At 46.9% G+C, this 27,067-nt stretch overlaps 1 protein-coding gene across 5 annotated transcripts in view; it reads left to right on the top strand.

Moving 5' to 3' along the window:
* Window positions 1-27,067, top strand: part of ANKRD31 (ankyrin repeat domain 31) — a 2,265,957-nt gene that overhangs the window by 597,250 nt on the left and 1,641,640 nt on the right. For all 5 annotated transcript variants that reach the window (XM_078675241.1, XM_078675243.1, XM_078675240.1 and 2 more), the window contains one exon: window positions 25,983-26,162. In XM_078675241.1, coding sequence (XP_078531367.1) covers window positions 25,983-26,162 — 180 coding nt within the window. The remainder of the gene's footprint in view (window positions 1-25,982; window positions 26,163-27,067) is intronic.

The following is a 27,067-nucleotide window of genomic DNA, read 5'->3' as shown; positions in this document are numbered from 1 at the left end:
GGGCAAAAGTTGCCCCCATCGAGGTCCCCGACGTCTGCAGGTACAGCTGTTGTTTGTAAGCAAAGAAATTGCGTGTCAGCGCTATCTCAATGCACTGCAGTACGAAAGTTTGTGCAGTGTCATAAAACCACTCACATGACCCCAGGGAGCGAGCTGCTGCCACCAGCGTCACCTTCTGGGGTATGTTCGTGTATAGTGACTCCATGTCGATCGTCACTAGAAATTGCTCATCTGGATCGTATGTAACCGTCTGTAAATGTCTCAGGATATCAGTGGTATCCTGTACATAGGATGGTTGCGTGATCACACATTCATGGAGAAAAAAGTCTGAAAACTGTGACAGTGGCTCGAGTATGGAATTAATGCCGGAAACTATCGGCCTGCCAGGTGGGGGCCGTTGTGCTTTATGAATTTTCGGCACAATGTAGAAAGCTGGTACCCTGGGAGATGGATTAATCAGGAACTCAGCTTCCTTAGCTGTGAGCCATTTCTTTTCCCTAGCCGTTGCTACCATAGCTTGTATAATGGTTTGCAATTCAGCCGTGGGATCTCTGGCAAGCGGTTGGTAATGTTCTCTGACTCCTAAGAGTCTGTTTATTTCATTCTCGTAGTCACAGGTATTCATCACCACCACCGCCCCGCCCTTGTCGGTCGGTTTGATGGTGATGGAATCATTATCTTGTAGAGACTTCACAGCCATCCAGTCAGCTTTAGACATATTACTTTGTTTCGCGGTGTGTTGTTTCCGTTCTAAATCTGTGATGTCTTGCAAGACTTTCTGCTCAAACAATTCCACTTCTGGACCCACTTGCTGGTTCAGGGGCGTGAAGTTGGATGGTCGTCGTAAGTCTGTACAAAACGTCATGTCAGTGGATGTTTTATCTTTACCCTCAAAGAATTTTCGAAGTTTAATTTTTCTCATTACACCATTGAGTTCACCCCTTAGTTGGAAACTGTCATGTTTGGGGGTGGGGACAAAGTCCAAGTCTTTATTCAACACTGCATTTTCATTAGGCGTGAGTGTATAATCCGATAGATTTACCACGATGTTGTCCTTAGGATTTATATTGGTGTCCGTCCCCTGCTGCGGGTGATTCTGGGGAATACATTTGTTGGTTTGTGTTGGTAATGTGCCGAGCTCGGCCCTTGCCCCTGCCTCTCGTGTTTGCCCCTCTCTGGTCTGGTTGATGTTGTCCTAAAAAAGCCCTGAAGAGAGCTCATAGATCCTGATCAGAATTACCTTGGGGGTTAAACCTAACTCGGGCATTACTCTGTGGGGGTTGTGCACTTAGTTCTTCCTCCTCACTGCTCGTATTATCAAACACCCAATTGTTTGGGGTTCTCCTTGCCAGGTATCTCTCTACCCTGCCGCGTTGGGGTGCTGGATTTTGAATGCCTGCCTGTTGGTAATATTGATCCTCTGTATAAGGGAATGCCCACTCATGGCTGAATCTTTCCAGGTTACGTCTCAGGCCCTTTATCTTTTGGTTTACCATGTATGTTTGGTATTCTCCCAAGTCATTTTGGATCTTGGATAGCTGTTCTTTTGCATCCAGTATGGTGGTATCATTTTTTATGCTTGTTTCTTGATCCAATATTTCAGTCAGAAGCTCTTCACTGAGTCGTTTGGCAGTGTTAATTATCAGGATGAGCCAGTCCCCGGTGCACTTGTTAGCTATGTAGCTCCAGTCCACCCGGAACTGCTTGTCCTCCAGGAATATTTTCGGTTCTAGCCTTACCAGTAGGCTGGCGGGTGCCGCCCCTGCCCGGAGGTATTCAGTCATTAGAGCTCCATGTAGAGCTATTCTAACTTGTCGTTTTCTCAGTGATGACAGTTTGTCCCATTCATCCCGAGCCGTATGGGTGCTTCCTAATGGTGTGTCTCGCAATAAGGAAGGTCCTGCTAGGATGGTAGCTATCTGAAGGCTAGACAAAAATTCGCCATAATAAATAACCAGAGGTAGAGGCCAATGGGCCCTATCGAGACACCTCACTCTAAAAACAATGTGTCGGGAAACTATTCCTCAACTCAATGTGTTCCTACTGTGAACTCTAATTCCGTATTGTGGCCCTCACGGCTAAGCTGCCGTACTCAACACTCTTTACTCTCAGGAGCCTCAGGGGGAATGGGAACCATGCCGCCCCCCACTCAAACCTAGATCCACAACAATGGCCTGCCCCTTTATACTCTGTGGTTAAAGAACCCAGATTACTTAATTCAGTCAGATAGAGGATGTTCTACAGCCTTCTCTCTGAGTATGCTGAACACAGTCACTCTCTAAACCAGCTTTAAAAACTATATATGTGTGTCTGAGTGACCCACCACCGATCTTATTGCCTCCCTATACCTTTCAACTGTGAAAAAGGGGGAGGGGAGGTTGACAGAGCCTCACGGGAGCAACAGCCAGGGGAGGATCTAACAGACTGGTACTCGCCTGAATCCTCACTCATCATCATCAGCTACTGTCAACCCGAAAACAAAAGGGGGGATAAAGTATGTGCAATCAAACCAAAAAACCATTATGTGTTACACGTGTTACATAACCCATTGTAGTATGACAGAACCTCTACCATTCGAGATACAGACATACCACCATTAAAAAGAGCTGAGCTAAACTGGCAACTACAACTTTATTCTGTGCTGTTTGCTCACTCTATTAAAATCAACCGACATGTTTCATCACCGCTAGTTACTTTATCAGGTCCTAGCTGCCCTGGACCCAGGAGACTGGATGGTAGCGTTGGACTTGCAGGACGCTTATTTCCACATCCCCGTCCTGCCTGCCCACCGGCGCTACCTGCGGTTCACGGTTGGCCACAAGCACTTTCAGTATACCGTGCTCCCCTTCGGCCTTACCAGCGCTCCACGGGTGTTCACAAAGGTGATGGCGGTGGTCGCAGCTCATCTGCACAGGTTAGGGGTTTCAGTCTTCCCCTACCTCGACGACTGGTTGTTGAAGGCGGGCTCGCCCCAGACAGTCGTCAGCCACCTCCAGACTACGGCATATCTCCTGCACCGGCTGGGGTTCTCCATCAATGTGCCAAAGTCACACCTGTGCCCCTCTCAGAAGCTCCTCTTCATCGGAGCGGTTCTCGACTCGGCGTGGTTTCGGGTTTATCCACCCGAACAGCGGGTCCGGGATATTCAGGCTCTGATTCCCATCTTTCAGCCGTTATCCCGGGTCTCGGTCAGGTTGACGCTGTGGCTTCTGGGCTGATGGCCTCCTGCATCCTACTGGTGCATCACGCCAGGTGGCGGATGCGGGCTCTGCAGTGGGACCTGAAGTTTCAGTGGGCCCAGCATTAGGGCAACCTATCCGACCACGTCCTGATCTCAGAGGGCACTGCGAGACAGCTGCAGTGGTGGCTCACGGACCGCGATTGGGTCAGCGGCAGATCCCTCTCCCTTCCCCAACTGGAGCACGTAGTCCCTCCAGGGCTGGGGAGGCACATGGGAGAGGCGGAGATCAGAGGCCTCTGGTCTCCGGCGGAGCACCGGCTCCACATCAACATGTTGGAGTTACGGGCGATTCGTCTAGCACTGAAGGCATTCCTCCCCTCTGTTCGGGGGAGTGTAGTGCAGGTGTTCACGGACAACACCACCGCCATGTGGTACTGCAACAAACAGGGCGGGGTGGGGTCGTGGACCCTTTGCCAGGAGGCTCTGCGCCTCTGGCAATGGCTGGAACGCCAGGGCGTGACCCTGGTGGCTCAACACCTGGCAGGTTCTCTGAACGCCAGGGCGGACGAGCTCAGCCGTCGGTGCATGATGGATCACGAATGGCGTCTGAACTCGGACGTGGCGCAAGGCCTCATTCAGCAATGGGGAGAGCCTTGGTTAGATCTATTCGCCACCGAAGAGAACGCGCAATGTCATCAGTTCTGCGCGTTGGAATTTCCAAGGCGGCACTCGCTCAGAGACGCTTTTCGTCGCGAGTGGAGTTGCGGTCTATTGAACGCCTTTCCGCCTATACCACTTCTGCTCAGAGTGCTGAAGAAGATCAAGCGCGACCGGGCCCAAGTCATCCTTGTGGCTCCGGACTGGGCAAGAAGGTACTGGTATCCAGAGCTACTCAGTATGTCAGTCGATCCCCCGGTTCGTCTGCCTCTTCAGGAGGACCTTCTGTCGCAGCAGGAGGGGACGGTCCTCCACCCGAACCTGTCCAGTCTCCACCTCCATGCTTGGAGATTGAGCGGCGACAGTTGAGGCCATTTGACTTGCCTCCTGAAGTCTGTAACGTCATTCTGGCAGCCAGGCGTCCCTCCACAAAGTCGGTATACGCCTGCAGGTAGAACAGATTTGTGGCATGGTGCACAGCAAAGGCTGTGGATCCTCTTGCTGCCCCTCTCTCTGAGGTTCTTCTCTTCCTTCTTTCTCTTGCCCAGCAGGGCTCTGCTCTGCGCTCTATCAAGGGCAACCTTTCTGCCCTTTCAGCCTTTCTGAGGCTGCCTGATCAACCTTCTTTGTTCAAGTCCCCTATTGTTAATAGATTTCTAAAAGGCATCACACACACATTCCCTCCTGTTCCGTTTGTGATGCCTCAGTGGGACTTGAACCTTGTTCTTACGTTTCTGATGTGCGCTCCTTTTGAGCCACTTCACAACTGTCCTCTCCGCCTTCTTACTCTGAAGACAGCATTCCTGGTTGACATCACCTCTGCCAGGAGAGTGAGTGAGCTCCAGGCTCTTTCTTGTTCTCCACCTTTCCTTTCTGTCCATCTGGACAAAGTGGTGTTGCGTACTAAGCCATCTTTCCTGCCCAAGGTTGTCACGGCCTTCCACATTGGGCAGTCTATCACCTTGCCAACCTTCTTCCCGCCACCACATCCCTCTAAAGAGGAAGAGCGGCTCCACCGTCTGGACCCAAAACGTGCGCTCTCATTTTACTTGGATCGCACACACCAGTTCCGGGTGGATGACCAACTCTTTGTTGGTTACGTGGGCGCTAAGAAGGGGAAAGCGGTCCACAAGAGGACCATCTCCCGGTGGATCATCTTGTGTATCCAGGCATGCTACTCCTTGGCTAGAAAGGAGCCCCCTGTTGGCTTACGGGCTCACTCCACCCGAGCCACGGCGACTACAACTGCCCTGGGCCGGGGAGTGCCCTTACAAGACATCTGTCAAGCAGCTACGTGGGCCTCGCTGCACACGTTTGCAAGACACTACTGCCTCGACAGCCAAGTCCGGAGGGATGGCTTCTTTGGCCGTTCTGTCCTCCAGGACTTTCTGGTGTGATTATTGGTTCGCAGACCCACCACCGGGGTTGGTATTGCTGGGGTATCTATTCTAAGGTAAGGAATTTAATACTAACGCTCTCTTTCAGATGCACAAGTTTCTACTTGTGTAACGATATATCTGTAAGAGACATTAGTTAGTATTGGATTCCTTACCGACCCACCCATCCTCCCCGTTCTGCGAACCGATATCTAGGGTTAGGGTTACCCCCTTTCAGGGCCCTAGTTTCAATGGCACCAGTGTTGGTTTTTAACATGGCTCTGCGTTTCTGGCGCGGAAAAGCTGTGTCTAAGAACTGACGTCAGCACGCGGAGGCGGCGTCTAAGTACTCCGGCGACATCATCACAGCGCCCACGACGCCGACGACGGACGCGGAGCCGCAGACGACGCCTACCGACGCGCAAGGGTACTGCTACGCAAAAGTTTCCGGATCTAGTCTGACGCCTGGGGATATTCTAAGGTAAGGAATCTAATACTAACTAATGTCTCTTACAGATATATTGTTACACAAGTAGTAACTTGTGCTTCAGGTTAGTGGAATGTGTATTGGGGCAACTTTTGCCAGAACCCTAGAGTGGAGATGCAGAGAATGAAGCATATAAATGTCTCCCCATAGAAATGCCATACGAAGCACAGAAAACGAAAGGGTTGGATGGAAAAGTGACTTACCCAGAACTGCAAAATGTATAGGTAATGACAAAATGCCTAAAATGTGTAAAGTGTAATTTTTCTTGCAATTTAAAAAAAAGAATACATAAAAATATATATTTATGGGATGAGGGTTTTACGGTCGAGAAAACCCCAGCCACGGTGTTCCCTGTTCTTCCACGAGTGGAGAAAAAATATAAGGCCACAGAAGATAGCCCGCCGTCAGGGGGAGGATCCTTCAAGACGTCAATAGCGGCTTGCCGGCTCTGGCTACTGTTCCTTCCTGACACCAAACACCTGTAGATGGAAGGATTTCTTTGTGCTTACAAAATTGGCCAATAATAACGACAGATCAATGGATGCTCAACATAATTCACTTTGGCCATACATTGGAATTTGTTCAACCTGCTTCACCCACCCCTCCTCGCAGGCACACGACAAAACATCTACGTCTGCTGCACCTAGAAGTCTAAGTAATGTTACAGAAGGGGGCAATAGAACCAGTCCCGTTAACCCAGAGAGGAAAGAGATTCTACTCCAGGTTCTTTCTGGTTTGAAAGACTGTCAAGAATTGGTGTCCTATCCTAGATCTGAGTGAGCTCAACGCCTATCTCATCAAGCAGTCATTTCGAATGATCTCCTTACAAGACATACTTGTACTTCTAAATTCGGGAGATTTCATGGCTACTTTAGACCAAGAGGACGCCTATTTCCATGTTCCCATTCATCAATTGCACAAGCGGTTCCTTCGCTTCATGGTAGCCAAGAGCCACTTTCAATTCAAAGTTCTCCCTTTTGGCCTCAGATCGGCACCAAAGATCTTAACGAAAATGTTGGCTCCGGTAGCGGCCTTCCTCAGAGGACAGCAACACCAGGTATTTCCCTACCTAGATGACTGGCTGATAAAAGCTCCTTCCAAGGCAACAGCCAAGAATTCTGTGACAACCTGCACAAAGCTGTTCAAGGATGTAGAACTGACCCTCAACAGGGACTATTCAAGCTTGCAACCTTCCAAGAACTAATTTTTCTGGGAGCCATATTGGACACGTCCCTTAACAGAGCATTTCCATCACTAGAAAGACAAGTCAAGCTGGTGTCAATGGCTCGACTATTTCTAAAAAGAAAGTCAATTTCAGTTCGCCTCTGCAAATCCCTTCTGGGATCCTTGTTGTTCTACATTCCTCTGATACTCCACTGCAGGCTAGGAATTCGATCTCTTCAGAAGCAACAGGACTTACAGTGGGGCCAAGTAGAAGGATCTTTCGAGGACATGATTATGGTAACTTCACCAAGGAGGCAAGCCACTTCATGGTGGACTCACAGGGAGAACATTTCACAAGCCTCTCTTTTCTGGCCAACCAGATAATTACAACAGATGCATCTTTAGAGGGTGGGGGAGCAGTCTTACAAGACCTTCAATAAGTGGGCGATGGCAACAACATCATCGTCTTCTGCACATCAATCTGCTGGAGCTAAGAGTGATTCGCCTAGCCCTACAGGCAGAAAATCATCGGTTCTTATCAGGACAGACAATACGACAGCTATGCATTACGTCAATAAACAAGGTGGCACAAGATCCCTTCTGTTGTCCTCAGAGGCTCAAAGTATCTGGGAATGGGCGATCCAACATGGGGTTTTGCTGAAAACCGAATATCTTTCTGGAAAACTCAACGGGACAGCAGATACTCTCAGCAGGCTAAAGTCAGTCTGCCATGAGTTTGAGCTGGATCAGCTGACACTAGACAGCATCTTCTGGCTATGGGGCAAGCCATCCATAGATCTGTTTGCGACACAGGAGAACAAGAAATGCTGGTCTTTCGCCAGCTGGCATCACCATTCAGGATCCTGGGGGAATGCGTTTTCGATGGCATGGTCAGACGCCTTTGTTTACGCTTTTCCCCCATTCCTCTTCTCCCAAGGTTTCTCATGAAGATGAAGGCAGAGCCCTGCAAGATGATCCCCATAGCTCTGTCTTGGCCTCGCCAGTATTGGTACACAGAGCTTCTTCTTCTGTCAGTGGAACAACCAATTCTCTTGTATCCTATCCCTTCATTGCTCATGATGTTCCAGGGCCAAGTGCTGCATCCAGATCCCGGATAACTTCAATTGTCAGCATGACTCCTGAACACAGAGTTTCTCAACCTGAATCTGTCCACGGAGTGTAGAGACATTCTTTCTCAGGCTCGAGCTCAGTGTGTGAACAAGACATATCGAATGAAGTGGAAAAGGTTCTGTCTCTGGTGCCAAGAATCAGGAGTGCGTGCTTTCTCTTCTTCTTGAGATTGTTCCTTATATTGTTTCATATGCCAAGGCTGGCTTAGCTCACACATTCATTAAAGCTCATCTCGCAGCCATCTCTTGTTTCAGAAGAACATCTTCAGGCCCTTTTCTATGGTCAGCGAGAATAATTAAACAGATTATGAAAGGGCTTTTTAGAGTCTTTCCTTCAATCAAGCCTCCTCCACCGTTATGGCACCTTAAAGTGGTCTTGGCTCCGCTCATGAAGCATCCCTTCGAACCTATCCATAAGGCACAGTTAAAGCTCCTGTTGTGGAAGGTGGCTCTTCTTCTAGTGCTACCATCTGTGAGAATAGTTAGCAAATTGCAGGCACTCACTATCCAGGAGCCTTTTCTTCATTTCAAAAATGACACAGTAGTACTTAGTACTAACCCCAAGTTCATCCCTAAGGTGCCTTCAGACTTTCACCTGAATGAACCTCTGGTTCTTAAGTCTTTTTTCCCTCAGCCTACAACTCCGGGTGAGAGATTGCTTAATTCCCTAGACATTCAGAGTTGTTTGAAATTCTATCTCCAAAGAATTAAACACTTTAGCAAGTCACCTCAGCTCTTTGTGGCTCATAGTGCTCCTCGTAAGGGCATTCCCCTATCTAAACAAGGCATTGCACGTTGGATTTCCAGCTCTATCCAGTACTGTCATCAATTAGCTGGGAAACCCCTCCAGGGAAAAGTCTGTGCCCACTCCACAAGGGCAGTCTCTTCCTCTACGGCCCTCTTTGCTGGGGTACCTATTGTGGACATCTGCAGAGCAGCTATCTGGAAGTGTATCCACACCTTTACCAGACATTACTGCTTGGCTTCTTCGACGCGCAGTGATACTGCAGTGGGCCAAGCAGTCCTGGGGAGCCTGTTTCAATAGCAGTGAGCTTTCCGTCTCATCCCTTAAATCCTCGCACATTCTTTGTTAAATGTATCTTTACTGGATATTCTAAGTTGGGGATATAATTTCCTTTTTTCTATTTTTTTCTGTGCTCATGTACTATTTTTAAAGAAGATCAGGACAACAAATGTGCTCATAACTGCTAGCTTCTCTGATTCAAGCATGTGAATCTATGAAAGTTCCAATACTGGAGTAAGACAATAAGTTATGTACCTGTAACTTTAGTTCTCCAGCATTGGAAGCTTTCATAGATTCACATGCGACCCATCTTCCTCCCCTACGAAAGCTCAACCTTTTTTTACTTTTATTGTTATCCTATGGCACTACTGCTATGAAAATCTGAAGGTCAAAGGTTCTCTCAGGAGGGTTCTATAGGGTCAGGCTGATCTGATTGGTTGTGTGTTTTATTTGGTTTCTTTTACAAAAAGAGGCGGATATGTTACAAAACTGAAATGTGCCTTGGCCTAGTTTCTAGTTTGTAATAGCTTTGCATTGCTATTTTGATGTACCGCATACTGCCATCTTGACGACGGGGAATGATTCCAGCATATGAATTTATGAAAGCTTCCAATACTGGAGAACTAAAGTTACAGGTAAGTAACTTATTGTCTTCTGTTTTAAAAAATGGGTAAAATATTATGAACTCTTGTTGTTAGGTTATTTTCCACAGTGATATACGGGCAGATGCAGCCGGAAAGCAGCTTCCTTTGTAGCTCATTTTCAGCAAGAGAATCCCCCTAGATTCATATTCTGTTGGAATCTTTGCCCTCCATTAGGGAGAGTGGCAGAAGTGCAAGCATTGTAATGCCAATCGTTTTGTCTTTCGTAGAGCAAAAATTTGTCTGTGAAAGCTTCCAAGTGACACCAAAAGAGTGAGTCTAGGAGTGGTAATGGGGTCAACTTTTAACTAATGTATTGAAGTCTGTTTGTAGAACAGAAACATTTGAGGCTTGGTCATAATCTGTAATTATTCTGATCTATTAAAAAGGTAACCACAATGATCCCAGTTGCTACGCCCCTTTCCTGTTGAATGTCCTGGTTAAAATCTTGGGGTGATTCTACTAGCGAGGTTGGAGGAATGGATCGAGAAACATAAGATCGTGGCAGCTACTCAGTATGGGTTTTGGGGAGCATTGGCACTGTAGAACTGTGCCTATATCTTCCCCATTGATTGGCACGTACACAACCGCAAAATGGGGTGCTTATATTTCTCCTTCATAGATCTGTAAAGCACTTTTGATTATGGATTACTTAGTAAGCGGTTGCCCGTAATGGAAAACATAGGGATGGATGTGGTCATCCTAAACTTGCTTAGAGACATTCATTGGCATAACTGCAAAGGTGCAGTATGGAATAAATAGGTAGAGTTCTGATAAGTTCCATATAGCCGGGGCAAGAGGCAGGGATGTGTCCCTGCGACCTTCCTCTTCACTACTTATATTAACAACTTACAGAGGGTGCTGGTGGAGAGGTGCAGGGACATGACTCAGACTGGGTACTGCCCGATCCCAGCTCGACTACACATCGATAATGTGGTTCTAATGGCTCGCAATCTGAAATTTTACTCAATACATTTGTGTTGTATATGGGAGATGTGTACGTTCATTTGCCATATGTAGGAGGATGGCATAGTATATGGTACTCACTTATGTAAGTGTAGCGCCATGTACTAATTCAGACAACCCATATGGTGGTTTTAGTGGTCTTAGATAACCTCAGACAGCACTTTAAGTGGTAGATGGGAAGAGCAGCCTTCAGGCTTAGTCCAAGAGTGTAAAGCAGATTGTTTTACCAGTACTTAATCTTATGGTATAGGTTAAGTGAAAAAGAACCCCACAGTGTAGTTCTAAAAATATGTATTTATTATAAACACTCACTAACACATTGCAATATCTCTTAACCAGGGATGTAATCACAATACACACAATACTTTGATAATAGAACACGTAAGTAGCACAAGTACACAATAAACAGGATTGTCACGCTGTTGCTGCTGTTCTAGAACCTCTGCTGCCTGCTAACAGTTTTAGGAGCATTTTGCTCGTTTTTAAAAAAAAAAATCGTTTTTAACATTAATTGTGTTTTTGTGACATATTGTATGCTGGGATAACCTACAATTGTGCCCCTCGCTCCCCCTATGCTTGTACTGCTCAGAAATTGATAAGACCTGACAGGACTCACTATTTAGGGTAAACTCGGCGCCGCCTCACTCCCGACCGCCATTTTGGGTGTGGGCTCAGAAGTGCTTCAGGGGCTAGCGCTCTAGTGTTTGCAAGTACCTTTCTGCCACACACTATTTAAAGATCAGTATGCTAACGCGCAGCGCTCGCGCGCAGCGTTGCGCCGGAGGAGCGCCAGAGGAAAGCCCGTCTGTGCCCCTCCGTGTCAAGGACGGGCGTAGGGCTAAGTCCGCTGTTGGTTGTAGGTACTCCAAGGACGAGCTATTGGCCATAGGTAAGAGGATAGAGGAGACATCTCAAAATGCCCTAACACAGCCCCCTGTACTGTTGGATTGTGGGCTGATCAATAGCAGATCCCTGGTGAAACATCACCAGGAAGTATTTGAGCTGCTAAATGATATGGACCTAGATGCCCTATTCATCACGGAGACGTGGACCAGTGTGGACACCTCTGTAGAGATGGGTTTTTCGTGCCCGGAAGGGTATAAGCTATTCCACAAACCTAGGCCAGTAGGAAGAGGTGGGGGGCTTGGAGTGATTCATAAAGACAAGTGGGACTTTTCCACCCTGCAGATCGATGAGGTGGCAGGGGTGGAACTACTGGGGTTCTCTTTGCAAGAACCTAAAGGTAGGATCCTGACTGGATTGATATGTTATAGACCACCCAGTGCGGACACACAATACCAGGCACTGTTTGACACCATTGCTGCACTTGCCCTGACCCACTCCAGACTGCTGATTCTGGGAGATTTTAACCTATGGGACAATGGGTCCCTGGGGAGTCATCTGAGGGATCTGAAGGACATATGTGGAAACTGGGGTTTGGATCAGCTGGTACAGAAACCAACTCACTCAGGGGGACACATTCTTGATATGGTCTTCGCCAAACAGACTGAGACTAAGATGATTGAAATCTTACCTCAGTGCTGGACTGACCACTCCTTAATCCACTTTCAGATCTTCCTACCCATGGAGGGCAATGGAAGTGAGTGCCCGGTGACTTATAGGAAGGGACGGATTTGGTCTAAATTACCAAAGGATAAAACAAAGCCTACTTTTACTGGCAACATTTCCTATGATCCAGTGGAATCGGTTGACGTGAACTATCACAAGTATTGTAATCACATCACAAACACCCTGGATAGATTTGCCCCTTTGACAAATATAAAGAATAAAAGGAAACCATCAGCCCCCTGGTTTAATGAGGAGCTGAAATCCCTACGTAATGCACGCCGGGAGGCAGAAAGGAAATGGCGTAGAGGCTATTTAGAGCCGGATAAAATATCACTTAAAGTGGAACAGGCAAAATATAAAGGCGCCATTGCCAAAGCTAAGGCACTCTTCTATGCCACTACTATTCTTCAGTCCCCTAACAGCACTAAAACCCTTTTTAATATCATAAGGGATCTCTCGCATCCCACCTGTATGGGTAATAAGGTGGTTGCAACTCAAGAACTATGCGATGAGATTGCGATCTATTTTGAGGAAAAGATTGCCAAAATTGTGGGGGGGCTGAAGGAGGAAAGGACCAGCTGTAAAGATGTAGTGGCGCAGACAGAAGAAGAGGAATCGTTACCAATATCGTCATCATTGGAAGATTTCACCCCTCTTACAGAGGAGCTCTTTTATAGTCTGGCCCACAATGTGGCTTCAGGGTCGCCTCTAGACCCCCTCCCGCACAGGATCTGGAAGGATTATGGGCCAGAGTTGTTTCCTTGGATGTATCGGATCTGTCGCCAATCACTTGAGGAAGGCATAGTGCCAGAAGCATGGAAGCAGGCAGTGGTTACCCCCCTGCTTAAAAAGCCTTCGTTGGACCCTACTATTCCGGCGCACTTTAGGCCTATATCCCTCCTGCCCTACCCAATAAAAATAGTGGAAAAGGTGGTCAGTAAGTCCCTGTCAGGATATCTGGAAGACAATGGCTTATTGGACAGGGACCAATTCGGCTTCCGCCCAGGCCACGGAACAGAAACTGCATTGGCAACCATGCTGGATACCCTTCGAATGCGAGCCGACAATGGCAATTCCTCAGTCCTGGTGCTGTTGGATATGTCTGCCGCATTCGATACGGTTAGCCATGCGGTTCTGTTAAGTAGATTGGAAAAACTGGGCGTGAAGGGCAAGGCCCTGAGGTGGATACAATCTTACCTAACAGACAGACAACAGGTGGTGACCTTAGCACCCTTCTCATCTCCCAAGTCCAAGGTCTGTAATGGAGTTCCTCAGGGCTCCTCGATCAGCCCTATTCTTTTTAATCTTTATTTGCAGCCTCTGATCCCCATGATCAAATCCTATGGAATTGATTTAATAAACTACGCCGATGACACCCAATTGGTGTTCTCCCTAGAAGGAAAACAGGCGGTGACCATGGAGACCTTTCAGGACTGCATGAGTAGGGTCTCCAGGTGGCTGAAAATAAACTCCCTCCAATTTAACGAAGGGAAGACGGAGGTGGTTTATTGTTCGTCAGCCAAACTGAGTCACCAACCTTCTTGCGAGATCAGGCTTGCGCCGGGAGCTGATCCTTGCATCCCAGTGAAGACTGTGCGTAACTTAGGGGTACTGTTTGATGCAGATTTCCAAATGACCTCCCAGACCAATAAAACCATCAGTGTCTGTTTTGGATTGTTGAAAGCACTCAGACAGATTCTGCCCCTTTTGCCTGATGAGTCTAGACCGCTAGTGGTCAGGAGTGTGATCCTGGCCAGACTGGACTATTGTAACTCTCTATATCTAGGGGCCCCCTTATACATCTTACAGGGGCTCCAGAGGGTCCAGTCTATAGCGGCTAAGCTGGCTCTCAAAAGACCTCGTAGCTCTTCCACTACGTTGGCGCTTAGAGATTTACATTGGCTGCCAATCGGGAGCAGAATCGCTTTTAAGTCCCTATGTATTGTGTATAGAGCCCTGCACAACATGGGACCTATTCCCTTACAGGAAAGGCTCACCTGGTATAAGCCTACAAGGTCCCTGCGCTCCTCCAGCTTGGGTCTGGCAGCAACTACCAGGATTAGGAGATCAAGGATGGGAGGCAGAGCTTTCTGCACTTCTGCATCTAGGCTGTGGAATGAGCTCCCCCAGAATATCAGGCAAATGGACACCTTGCTGGGGTTCAGAAAGAGCCTGAAAACATGGCTGTTCGTCAAAGTTTGATTTTTTCCTGAGCCTATCTAACAGTCCAGGCGGTTTGTTTTTGTAGGACATGACAGCCAGTGTATTGTTTGTTTCCATCTGACTACTTCCTGTTGGCGCCAGGATACCCGTAGGGTGACAGTTGCACGTTACAAATAATAAATACAATACAATACAATGGCCTGCAGGTGGAGACCAAACCATATACTAAAACAGTGAATGAGAACCACGAACTAAGTCGAGAATGGACCCAAGGAACCACCCAAGGTGAGTATCTAGGGACCTCACGGAGGTCATGTGCAGAGTAGCAACACGACTGTGTACTCGATACAAGTCAATGGGTAAGTTGCTGTTGCAGTTTTAAAGGACCCTTCCCCGCTCCCACCTCTCAGCTGCTCCTCCCTCGCTCCGCCCCCCCACCCCACACTCTCCATTTATGGCAGAGTCCACGCGTACACGCAGCGTTCACGCGCAGCGGGGGCGCCAATTGTGCGCCAAAGGCACGCCAAAGGCAAGCCCGTCTGCGCCCGGACCGCGCCCAGTGCAAGGACCTCTGGCCCCGACGATGCCAGCCCACCGCTATCGAGCTACCCCAAGACGCACCCACGGACCCTTTACCTGCCAATCCTGCAAGTTCTCCTGCATCCGGAGCTGCACCGCACCCGCCAAGCCGAGCACCAGCAGCAACCACCTGAAGTGCATCCTGCTCAACACCCGCTCAGTCAACAGACACGCCGTGGAACTATGGAACCTGCTCGACACCACTTCTCCAGACGTCGCCTTCCTCACGGAAACTTGATGAACGCCTCCTCAGCGCCCGACATCGCCATCGCCATCCCGGACGGATACAAGATCACCCGGAGGGACCGCGTCAACCAGACAGGAGGAGGCATTGCCATCGACCACAAGAACACCATCCACATCACGACGAACTCCGACGACACCCTCACAGGCGCCGAACATCTTCACTTCCAGATACACACCGACCCCAAGACCACACTCAGAGGCACCCTCATCTACAGACCTCCAGGACCCCGCACACAATTCAGCGAAGACATCGCAGACTTCATCAGCCCATACGCCCTCCCCTCCGCTGACTACATCCTCCTAGGGGACTTCAACTTCCACCTGGAGAACAACAACGACAACAACACCACCACCCTGCTGGACAACCTCGCCAATCTCGGACTCAAGCAACTGGTGAACACCCCCACCCACTACGCCGGACACACGCTTGACCCAGTCTTCTCCTCCAGCAAGTACATCTCCTTCAGCCACTCCACCGGACTCCACTGGACAGACCACAGCTGCGTCCACTTCAGCTTCAGAAGGACCACGACTCACCACCACCCGCAACAGGTTCCCCGCAGGAGCTGGAACAAGATCACCACCGACCAGCTCACCACATCACTGAACCAGAACCCTCCGCCAGCTCAACGGATCCCAACCAAGCAGCCAACAACCTCACATAGTGGATCACCAATTGCGCTGACGACCTCGCACCGCTGAAAAACCACCCCAGCAGGCCGGCAGCAAGAAAGCCTCCTGGTTCAACGACGACCTCAAGAAATCCAAGAAGAACTGCCGTACCCTCGAGAAATCCTGGCGAAAAAATCCGACTACAGACAACATGACCGCCCTCAAGAACACCACCCGCAAACACCACCAGCTGATCCACACCACCAAGAAGACAGCTTTCAAGGAACGACTAGACAACAATGCACACAACAGCAAGGAACTCTTCAGCATCGTCAAAGAGCTCTCCAACCCCAGCGCTGGAAACAACGACATCACTCCCTCACAAGACCTCTGCGACTCACTCGCCTCGTTCTTCCACAGCAAGTTCGCAGACATACACAACAGCTTCGGCGCACAGACCACGCACCCAACCACCGAACCGACGCCCCCCACCGCCACCCTCCACGCCTGGACCCCGGTCAGCACCGAAGACACCGTCCTCACGATGAACACCATCCACTCCGGATCACCAACCGACCCATGCCCCCACCACGTCTTCAACAAGGCCGACTCCGTCATCGCACCCCAACTCCGGGACATCATCAACTGCTCCTTCAACACCGCCACCTTCCCGGAGAGCTGAAAGCATGTCGAAGAAACCATCAGCCGACCCCACCGACCTCAAGAACTATCGCCCCATCTCGCTCCTCCCGTTTCCTGCCAAAGTCATCGAGAAGACCGTCAACAGACAGCTTACCGCCTTCCTCGAGACGAACGGATCCCTCGACCACTCGCAGTCCGGCTTCCAAGCCAACCACAGCACCGAGACCGCCCTCATCGCAGCCACTGACGACATCCGAGCCCTGCTCGACAACGGGGAAACAGCGGCCCTCATCCTCCTGGACCTCTCCGCAGCATTCGATACTGTCTGCCACCGCACCCTAGTGCAGCGCCTCAGCAACATCGGAATCCAAGAGAAGGCACTAGAGTGGATCATCTCGTTCCTCGCCGGAAGAACCCAGAGAGTCCGCCTCCCCCCGTTCAGATCCAAGGCCAACAAAGTCATCTGCGGCGTACCACAAGGATCATCACTCAGCCCCACCCTCTTCAACGTCTACATGAGCCCCCTCGCAGCCATCTCACGCCAACACAACCTCAACATCATCTACGCCGACGACACCCAGCTGATCCTCTCCCTCACCAACGACCCAGCCACCGCCAGAACCAACCTACACGAAGGGATGAAAGACGTAGCCGAATGGATGATGAACAGCCGTCTGAAACTGAACTCAGACAAGACGGAAGTCCTCATCCTTGGATCATCACCCTCTGCCTGGGACGTCTCCTGGTGGCCCCCTGCCCTGGGCAGCGCACCCAAACCAACGGACCACGCACGCAACCTGGGCTTCATCCTGGACTCCTCCCTCTCGATGACCAGACAAGTCAACGCCGTCTCATCATGTTTCAACATCCTACGCATGCTCCGAAATATCTTCCGATGGATCCCCACCGAGACCAGGTCACCCAGGCTCTCGTCACCAGCCGACTGGACTACGGAAACACCCTCTACACCGGAACCACAGCCAAACTGCAGAAAAGACTCCAACGCATCCAAAACGCCTCCGCACGATTCATCCTGGACATCCCCCGACACAGCCACATCTCCGGACACCTGAGAGACCTGCACTGTCTCCCCGTCAGCAAGAGAATCACGTTCCGACTCCTCACCCACGCACACAAGGCCCTCCACGACCTGGGCCCCAGGTACCTCAACAACCGCCTGACCTTCTACACTCCCACCCGCCAGCTACGATCGACCAGCCACGCCCTTGCCACCGTTCCACGCATTCGAAGAGCCACCATGGGAGGTAGATCCTTCTCCTACCTGGCGGCCAAGACTTGGAACTCCCTCCCCATCCACCTCCGTCTGACCCAAGACCACCTCTCCTTCAGGAACCAACTCAAGACCTGGCTGTTCGAGCAGTAACGGACCCCTCTCCCCAAGCGCCTTGAGACCCTCCAGGTGAGTAGCGCGCTATACAAATTGACTTATTGATTGATTGAATCGACCCCCTCTAGACTGGAAAGAGGAGCAAAGCGATTTTGGGTGAAAATATATAGCCTGGGGGCCACCATGGTCCTGACATTCTGGTGTCTCGGTCTTTGATGGTTTTTCCACTAAGGACCTTGGATAAAAATAACCGAGATCTCTAGTGGATATTCCACCCTCATAACCCTCTGGGTACCAATCTCTTATATAATTTGTCGCCCTATAGTCCTTAAAATTTATAATGATGATGTCCCCATATAAGTCTTTTCGTCTGGGACCTACCCAGCCACACCGTCTGACATGCAAAATTTCACCATTTATGTTGCCAGGTAATGGCCTATTTACTCGTAGCCAGTGTACTACCTTATTCTTAAGGTTCTGATAGGCTTCGAATTTCCCCTCGGTTAATTCCGACACGCCAGTCAGGACAATGACATATGGCACAGACTCCGGAGGTAAGTCTATGGAATTTGCTGGTACTTTTAATTTAGATTCTTGATATGTTCTCCCTTTCTCCCGTCCTTGTTCATAACTGTGATTGTCACTAGCATGTACTACCTCTCCCCCTTCTCTGTGTTTTAATGGTTCATGCACTGCCTTCGTAAGTTCTTTTACCGGGAGACTACCATGCGCAGAGAGCAGTGATTTTGCTTTATTTGTAGAATTTATTGGCTTTGATGCCATTATTGGAACAGGTGGAGTGGTATCAGACTTTTTTTCTGATCATTCCTTAATTAATTTTGTATTGGTGTTACCAATTTCTTGAATGGACCCCAGTTGTTCCGCTATTCTTCTGACCCTCTCTACCAGAGGTAACAATAAAGATTTAACCAGTTGCTCTATATTACATATAAGATCTTGATGTGAGTATGCAGATGAGTAGTCATTATCAATTGTCTTACTTATGAGACCATTATTCTCATTAGAGCTTCTAGTTAATTTGGGAGTTTTTGATCGAGTGCCTATTTGCTTATTCCTTTGCAGAAAATAAGGAGTTAGGTCCCGGGACACAGGGTCAGCTGGACCATAGAATAATTTATAAAAAGAGAAATGCTGGCCCTGCGATTTTTGATAGCTATATTTTGAGCAACAAACCAAATCCTTGTTATGATTTGTATGGTCGAATTTATTTAAACCATTTACTTTTTCATATAAATCTCATTAAGTTAAAGCATTGATTGCATGAGAAAAACACTACGTACATACAATTTATACAAAAACATTTGACAAAGAATTTTAACAAAAATACATAAATACATATGACAAAATGACATCCAATCATTTAGTGTACATAAATATACAAATACGGTCATACGAGAAGCATCAGTCGTTATGTAGTATTAAGCAATGAAGCTATTTGCAGTAAGGAAAAGAAAACAAAATGAATTGTAACAAATACAAATTTTCAATTGTCTGATAAATAAACTTGAATTCTTTCTGCTATTGCCAATTCCTTTCTGCTATTGCCGACGCGTTTCGAACTCGCTCTGGCATTTGGCAAGTTCTCATCAGGGCTTTCTCGTATTATTCTTCTGAAAATTATGTACAAAGAAAATGAGTGAGATTTTGCAATCCTCATTTTCGTCCCCTATATACATTGCCCCCTACCAAGACTTTCTAGAAAACGTGTACCTTTATTTTCAAGTTGGCAGCGGGTTTTCAATTTTCAAGAGATCTTGAAGCGTGTGTTTCTTCAAGATCACCAACATTTAGGTAAGCACAAAGATAGGTAACGCTTAGTGATACCGCGCATGACACAGGAGCGGGCTCACACTGTCCGTGTTTGTCATTTTAGAACATAAAAACGAACATAAAAACGAACTGAAACCGGCTAGAAGTTAGAAAAACAGGGGAACTGCATTTAAACAGCCCAAGCGCCAACAATAAGGTAGGCACCCGGTTCTGTTACCCGTTCTACTCGTTCTAACCGCTGTTTGTAAAACCGATTGGAATAGTTGAGTGACTTTAAACTCTCCTTGTAGGTGCAATAAGACGTGTCCACCGCCGGCTGGCGGGTGGGAGCTGATTTTTGTCCCACGCACGGCTGTTTCAAATATTTACCAAACAGAAGTGCAGACTACTGGTTTGAAGGTAATTTTCCAAGATTGTCCTCTGGCCATCTAGGCGCAGGCTGTCCTGACCATTACTATATTGTAATTTGGTTCGTTGTAATTTTCTAGAACCGAATCTACATTGATTGAATAAGATCTCTTGAAAATTGAAAACCCGCTGCCAACTTGAAAATAAAGGTACACGTTTTCTAGAAAGTCTTGGTAGGGGGCAATGTATATAGGGGACGAAAATGAGGATTGCAAAATCTCACTCATTTTCTTTGTACATAATTTTCAGAAGAATAATACGAGAAAGCCCTGATGAGAACTTGCCAAATGCCAGAGCGAGTTCGAAACGCGTCGGCAATAGCAGAAAGGAATTGGCAATAGCAGAAAGAATTCAAGTTTATTTATCAGACAATTGAAAATTTGTATTTGTTACAATTCATTTTGTTTTCTTTTCCTTACTGCAAATAGCTTCATTGCTTAATACTACATAACGACTGATGCTTCTCGTATGACAGTATTTGTATATTTATGTACACTAAATGATTGGATGTCATTTTGTCATATGTATTTATGTATTTTTGTTAAAATTCTTTGTCAAATGTTTTTGTATAAATTGTATGTACGTAGTGTTTTTCTCATGCAATCAATGCTTTAACTTAATGAGATTTATATGAAAAAGTAAATGGTTTAAATAAATTCGACCATACAAATCATAACAAGGATTTGGTTTGTTGCTCAAAATATAGCTATCAAAAATCGCAGGGCCAGCATTTCTCTTTTTATATATTTGCTTATTCCTGCCACGTTTCCTTTTGGTTGGAGGAGCTGGGGCAGTAATTTTCACCGGGGGCTTGTTTTTTTTAAAGTTCTTACTAGGTGTCACCAATGATTGCTCTTCTAAAGAGGTATCAGTTTGTGATCCTATGGTGATGTTTGTATGGTTCATTTCCTTGCATTGAGCTTGTGGCTCTGTCAGATCTCGTAACTGAAGGGGAATCCCAATATCACTTATGCGATCTGACCCAGTGGCGTGGTTGGATGGAGAACTTGCTAGCTGAATATGGCCCAATGCAGAACGCTTCTTTAACAGTTCAGAAGATAAACGCCACTCAGTAAACGCGATCTTGCGTTCTAGAACGGAGGCAGCCCTGTTAATTATGTGGTCGAGTGTCCCACTCACCGACCCTCCTGTCAGGGCTATCCTTCCAGTTTTTAACCAAGTGTCCATATTGAGTAAATAAACTACTGCTAGGTATGTACCACAGTTTAACAAATATCCAGCTGGCTTGGCATACAACACGCAAAGCGGGAAACGCGAGAAGTAAAAGCAAAGTTCCTGCAGGGCTCGAGTGCTTCCTCCAAATCGTGGCCCCCGGTAAAATCCAAGGTTAGGCTGCTTTTAGCTGTGACTCTTTCCCGCGATACGCGGTAATGCTGCTGCCTTTAAACACCTGTGGAGGGCGTGGTGGGGAGGTGTTTCCCAGCGCAGATGGCTTGTGGGCTCTGAAGTTCTGCCTCCCTCTCGGCCGCTGTTGCCCCCACCGACGAGCGTATCCCGCAAAGCGGGAAATGCGAGAAGTAAAAGCAAAGTTCCTGCAGGGCTCGAGTGCTTCCTCCAAATCGTGGCCCCCGGTAAAATCCAAGGTTAGGCTGCTTTTTGCTGTGACTCTTTCCCGCGATACGCGGTAATGCTGCTGCCTTTAAACACCTGTGGAGGGCGTGGCGGGGAGGTGTCTCCCAGCCCAGATGGCTTGTGGGCTCTGAAGTTCTGCCTCCCTCTCGGCCGCTGTTGCCCCCACCGACGAGCGTTTCCCGCAAAGCGGGAAATGCGAGAAGTAAAAGCAAAGTTCCTGCAGGGCTCAAGTGCTTCCTCCAAATCGTGGCCCCCGGTAAAATCCAAGGTTAGGCTGCTTTTTGCTGTGACTCTTTCCCGCGATACACGGTAATGCTGCTGCCTTTAAACACCTGTGGAGGGCGTGGCGGGGAGGTGTCTCCCAGCCCAGATGGCTTGTGGGCTCTGAAGTTCTGCCTCCCTCTCGGCCGCTGTTGCCCCCACCGACGAGCGTTTCCCGCAAAGCGGGAAACGCGAGAAGTAAAAGCAAAAGCAAAGTTCCTGCAGGGCTCGAGTGCTTCCGCCAAATCGTGGCCCCCGGTAAAATCCAAGGTTAGGCTGCTTTTTGCTGTGACTCTTTCCCGCGATACGCGGTAATGCTGCTGCCTTTAAACACCTGTGGAGGGCGTGGTGGGGAGGTGTTTCCCAGCCCAGATGGCTTGTGGGCTCTGAAGTTCTGCCTCCCTCTCGGCCGCTGTTGCCCCCACCGACGAGAGTTTCCCGCAAAGCGGGAAACGCGAGAAGTAAAAGCAAAGTTCCTGCAGGGCTCGAGTGCTTCCTCCAAATCGTGGCCCCCGGTAAAATCCAAGGTTAGGCTGCTTTTCGCTGTGACTCTTTCCCATGCCTATACCTACTTAGGGCTGTTTAGAAAATTAAATAATATTAGCATATTAATGAGGTCTATCCATGTAAAATAAGAACAATTGAACATTTAAAAATGCTCTGCCAATGTGAAGGAATTTGAAATAGATAGCTAAAAATTAAGTTGGTATTCTTGGCTTGATTCGTTGAGCAGCGCAGATACAGCAGGTGTAATCTAATATGAATGATTGGTGGCCTAAATTGAAGCACTGGTATGTGCTATCCAAACGATAGCATGAATTTGAAGCAAAACACGATGATGTGCTAGAATCTAGCGTATCGCTTTGAGTTTAGAAATAAAACATTTCCATTAAAAGTAAACATATGTTTTTGTTTGTGAATTCTCATATTTCATAATTTGTATATTTGTTGGATGCATATTTGTTTTGAGGTTCAGATCATAGAAATTATTTAGTCGAGGCTTCCTGGCTTCCCGTAGTGATTGAGTGAGGGTCGGCAGAAGTCCAAAGGTTAAGAACTGCTTATATAAGGTGTTGTTAGATAAATCTGTTCTTGGATTTTTCATCTGGTTAGCTACAGGCAGCATGTCATGGCAATAAGAAGTAAAAGACACATTCAGTTTTGTGTCTATTGGAAATGTGACGTGACGGCAGCCTAGAGAGAATAGAGTTATAACTGTGACTTAAGCTTATGCCTGCCTACCTAGGGGCCATTAGGATGTCGGGCGGATTGCCCCCGCCAGGCTGGCGGTAGCCACCGCTGGCCTGGCGGGGGCAATCCGCCCGACATCCACTCCTAAATCCCCCCCGCCATATTAGTATGGCGGGGGGACCGCGTCGGGCGGAAAGACCATCCGCTGCTTTTCCGTCGCGGTCGCCTTGCGGCCGGGGCGGAAAAGGATTAATATGGTGGCGGTGTCTAATAGACAACGCCAGCCGGCCGGTGCGGAAAAGGATTAATATGGTGGCGGTGTCTAATAGACACCGCCAGCCATATTATGATGGGCCAAATTGGATGCCTTTCGGCATGCGGTCTTCACTCTGGGGGCCCCCTGCGGGCCCCCAGATTGAAGGAGGGGTGGAGGGTGCACACGGGGGGTACCTGTGGTACCCCCCAGCATTTGCATGAACAAAGCGGCAGGCACCGCGCAGTGCCTGCCGCTTTGTTTATGCAAATGCTCACATTCATTTTTAACATTGTGGCGGGCGGTGCAGTGAGCACCGCCCGCCACAATGTTAAAAATGGGGGATGCGCCTGCCACTGTGGCGGGCGCATCCTAATGCAGACATCGGGACCCCCGCCCTTAAGGCGAGCAGTCCCATTTTCCGTAAGGGTGGCGGGCGGGCAAAGTCCGCCTGCCATCCTAATGGGGGCCCTAGTGTTTGGAGTCTTAGGGCCTGAATCACAAAAGTAAACTTAGACCAAAAGTCTAAGTTTAGACCTGAAGTCTGTCTAAGACCAAAAGTAACTTTACTACTACTAAAGTTAGACTTTTGATCTCAGTTAGACTTTTGGTCCAAACTTAGAACAAAAGTCTAACTTTACTATTAGTAAAATTAGACTTTAGGTCTAAGCTTGGACTTCAGGTCTAAGACTTTTGGTCTACGTTTTCCTTTGTTGAATCAGGCCCTTAGTTTCAGTGCAAGTTTTTCTCAAATGTTATTTTCTAATCATGATATCTACAGACTTGGGTGATCGTCAAACCAAGTTATGCTTTCATTGTAGTCTTTATTGTGTGAATGCCAACAAAATACTTTCATCATTTATTTGTGTAAAGAGAATAAAAGTTCTTACGTTATACCTTCAAAAAATTATTATATAAATATTGATGTCTTGTTGAACTGTTTTATAGTATTAGAAGGGCCATAACATTGGTGACATTAGTGATGTTATAGGTGATCTCTCTTCACAGATTTAAGAACGTATGTTCAGATATCATCAGTGATATCATTGATGATGTTGTTTGATATATCATCAGTGATGTCATATGTACTCATTAGCAGTGCATGCCATCGGTGTTATTAATGGTTTGTGAAGCTAACCATAGCTTACCATTTTCAGAGACTTTTTTTTTTGTAACCATAATTTCAATTTCACTGTGTGTTCAATGGAATGAATGATGCTTTGAAAACATAAGTACATTTGCCAGCTATGGGAAGCAGCGCACAACAAACAACATAATTCAGGTTGTCTGCCATGTTTTTCTCTTGCTTTTTCTGTGCCATTTGTAAAAGTGTCTTTTGGTCATGGCAGGTGACATAAGTTATGGTGTTCTTTGTTTGTGGTCTGTTGTCCATGGACTATTTTTCAAGGCCATGGATTTGACACATGCAAAATGGTATATGTGGCCCACAACCTCTAGAATGAGACACCGGACTATAATTGAATCATTAGACTTAAATTGCTGCCTATAGTCAGCGATCAGGATGTGAAGGCCTTGGACTTTTTGGTGCCATTTTGAGAGTATCAAGTCCACAAACTACTGCATATTGGCAATGTTTTTATTTAATCGTTTTGGGGGTGGAGTTTGTAGGGTTACCCCACTTTAGCCTTTTTTGGGATGTGGGGATTATAGTCAGTGTCCTACAATGACAGCCACAGGAGAAAATGTTCCCTGCCTTTAGGTCCTCTACCTCTACTTTTGGTACACGGACCCTAAACGCTCAATGGGAAGACTTTTTTTTAAAATTGTAACCTAATGAATGGCCATCAGCCTGCCCACAGACCATCTGCATGCTGAAACATAAATTGTATATAAAAGTGTTAATCCTTTTAATGCCACCCCTCAGTGGGGTTTGTTCCCAAAAACTACTGAACAGATTTACACAAAACCAAATCTCTCTGGACCCACCCACCGCCTTAACTTTTTTCCCTGCATGGAACTGCACAATAATTCACATGCTGGACGTTAGCTGACTAAGGTAAGCGTTTGTCAAGTTTGATGCAGGTGTGTCCACCAGGGCCAAAGTAAATCTTGGTAGAGCTGCATGTAAATCTTACTAGCAATCTTTTCAGGTTAACCTGTTTACAGATTTCACACAAAATATCCACATTGCCTCCTTAGGAAAATATACAAACCTTTTTACATCTTTTTATTTGCGCAGATGGATACATTTTCTTAAATATATGGGGTACAGTAAGTAAAGTTCATTCCTGAATTCCAGTGCTTGATTTGTAAAAAGTATAAGTACTAGGGCCTAAGGTATTTTCAAGTCACTCAAAGTAATAGAGATAACTCCCCTCCCTCTGCTTTATTATTGTTTGAAAGTATATTGGTATTTGTTGATGAGCTCAGTTAAAATATAGACCCTGCCACCATGTAGTGGACTGCCACAAATAATTGCCAATGTTTAGAAATAAGTGCCAGTACCAAGCATCGACACACACCAGCACAAATTAAGCACCGACAATAACACCTAAATTCTTGTGCAAAATACCTGGTCGCATTTATAAATAGGTCGTCTGGTGCAGATTTAATCGTTGTCCAAAATAGTAAGAATGTGAGCAAAATGGTTTTGTGTGGTGCAAAATTACTTTGCAGATGTTTTAATGGAAGTACCAACTAGTGAACTGTTTTAATCTAATATGTTTCTTTTGAACACAGGTTGTAACTGGACCTCTGTAAATGCAGAACCCAATGTCCATTGCTTGAAGGCTTCCACAATCAACAAGAAAAATATGTTGGGTGAAACAAAATTGCACAAAGCTGTTATGAAAGACAATCTATCTCTAGTACATGCGCTGATCATGGCTGGTGCTAATGTTAATGATCAGGATCATGCTGGTAAGTTAGAATTTAACATTGGTGTAATGCTGATAGAATTAAACATTCCCACTATGATATCTGCTAGTCCAGTTGTGGAACAGATTTCATGTCAGCGTCTGTGAAGTTTAATACTATTCTTTGTTAGAGACCCACATTTAAATGTTTTTTCTTGCCAAAGGACTTGAAAATGTTCATTGCTCAAACTCCAGCAATCTCCTATTACCCGTGTGTTAGTATCATGCCAGCTAATAGTAGCACTGCAAATTGCCTTAAAGTTGTCAACCAAAATTGTTTGGAGTCTGTACTCCTTATACTTATCCTTCCAACAGGCTTCTACCTCTGATGCCCACCTGCATATTTTCCTCAGTTCTATCTTTTGCATTTCCGGGTATGAACTGTAACCTTCTTAATCATAAATATCCTCCACTCGAAATAGTATTTGTTGGGTATCATCAGACCATGCTTGGTTAAAGCTTATAGAGTTTTACTTGTTAACGAAACATTTTGACTAAAGTGGACCAATACCAAGGAAAGAAAACAATACTACCATCATTCGATTTTAATAATATTCATGAACACTGAATGTCTTTGCCCATGAAAAGGATCCCAGAACACTTACTAGAAAGGTGACATTGTCTTAATTTATTTTTCTGCCTATATTTACATGCCTGTCTAAAACCATATCGTATTTGACCTATTTTTATCAAAGAAGTAACCGCATTTAACAAAAAATTACATAAATGGAATATTAAAGGCAGTTGTGGCTGCTTCATTTTTTCAAAAACCAAAACTAAAAACTGAATAGACCGCTGATCTTTACTCTCTATACATAGAAAAAATGGGACCGTGCATTTAAGGCACCCCAGAAAATAATTTCGATGATAATGCTGCTTGAACATGAAATACCTTGAAAAACAAAGAGA

Source organism: Lissotriton helveticus, chromosome 2_1 (assembly GCF_964261635.1).
Source record: "Lissotriton helveticus chromosome 2_1, aLisHel1.1, whole genome shotgun sequence".
In the NCBI taxonomy this organism is placed as follows: Eukaryota; Metazoa; Chordata; class Amphibia; order Caudata; family Salamandridae; genus Lissotriton; species Lissotriton helveticus.
Note: the sequence above shows the minus strand (reverse complement) of the source record. Positions and strands in the feature narration are given on the sequence as shown.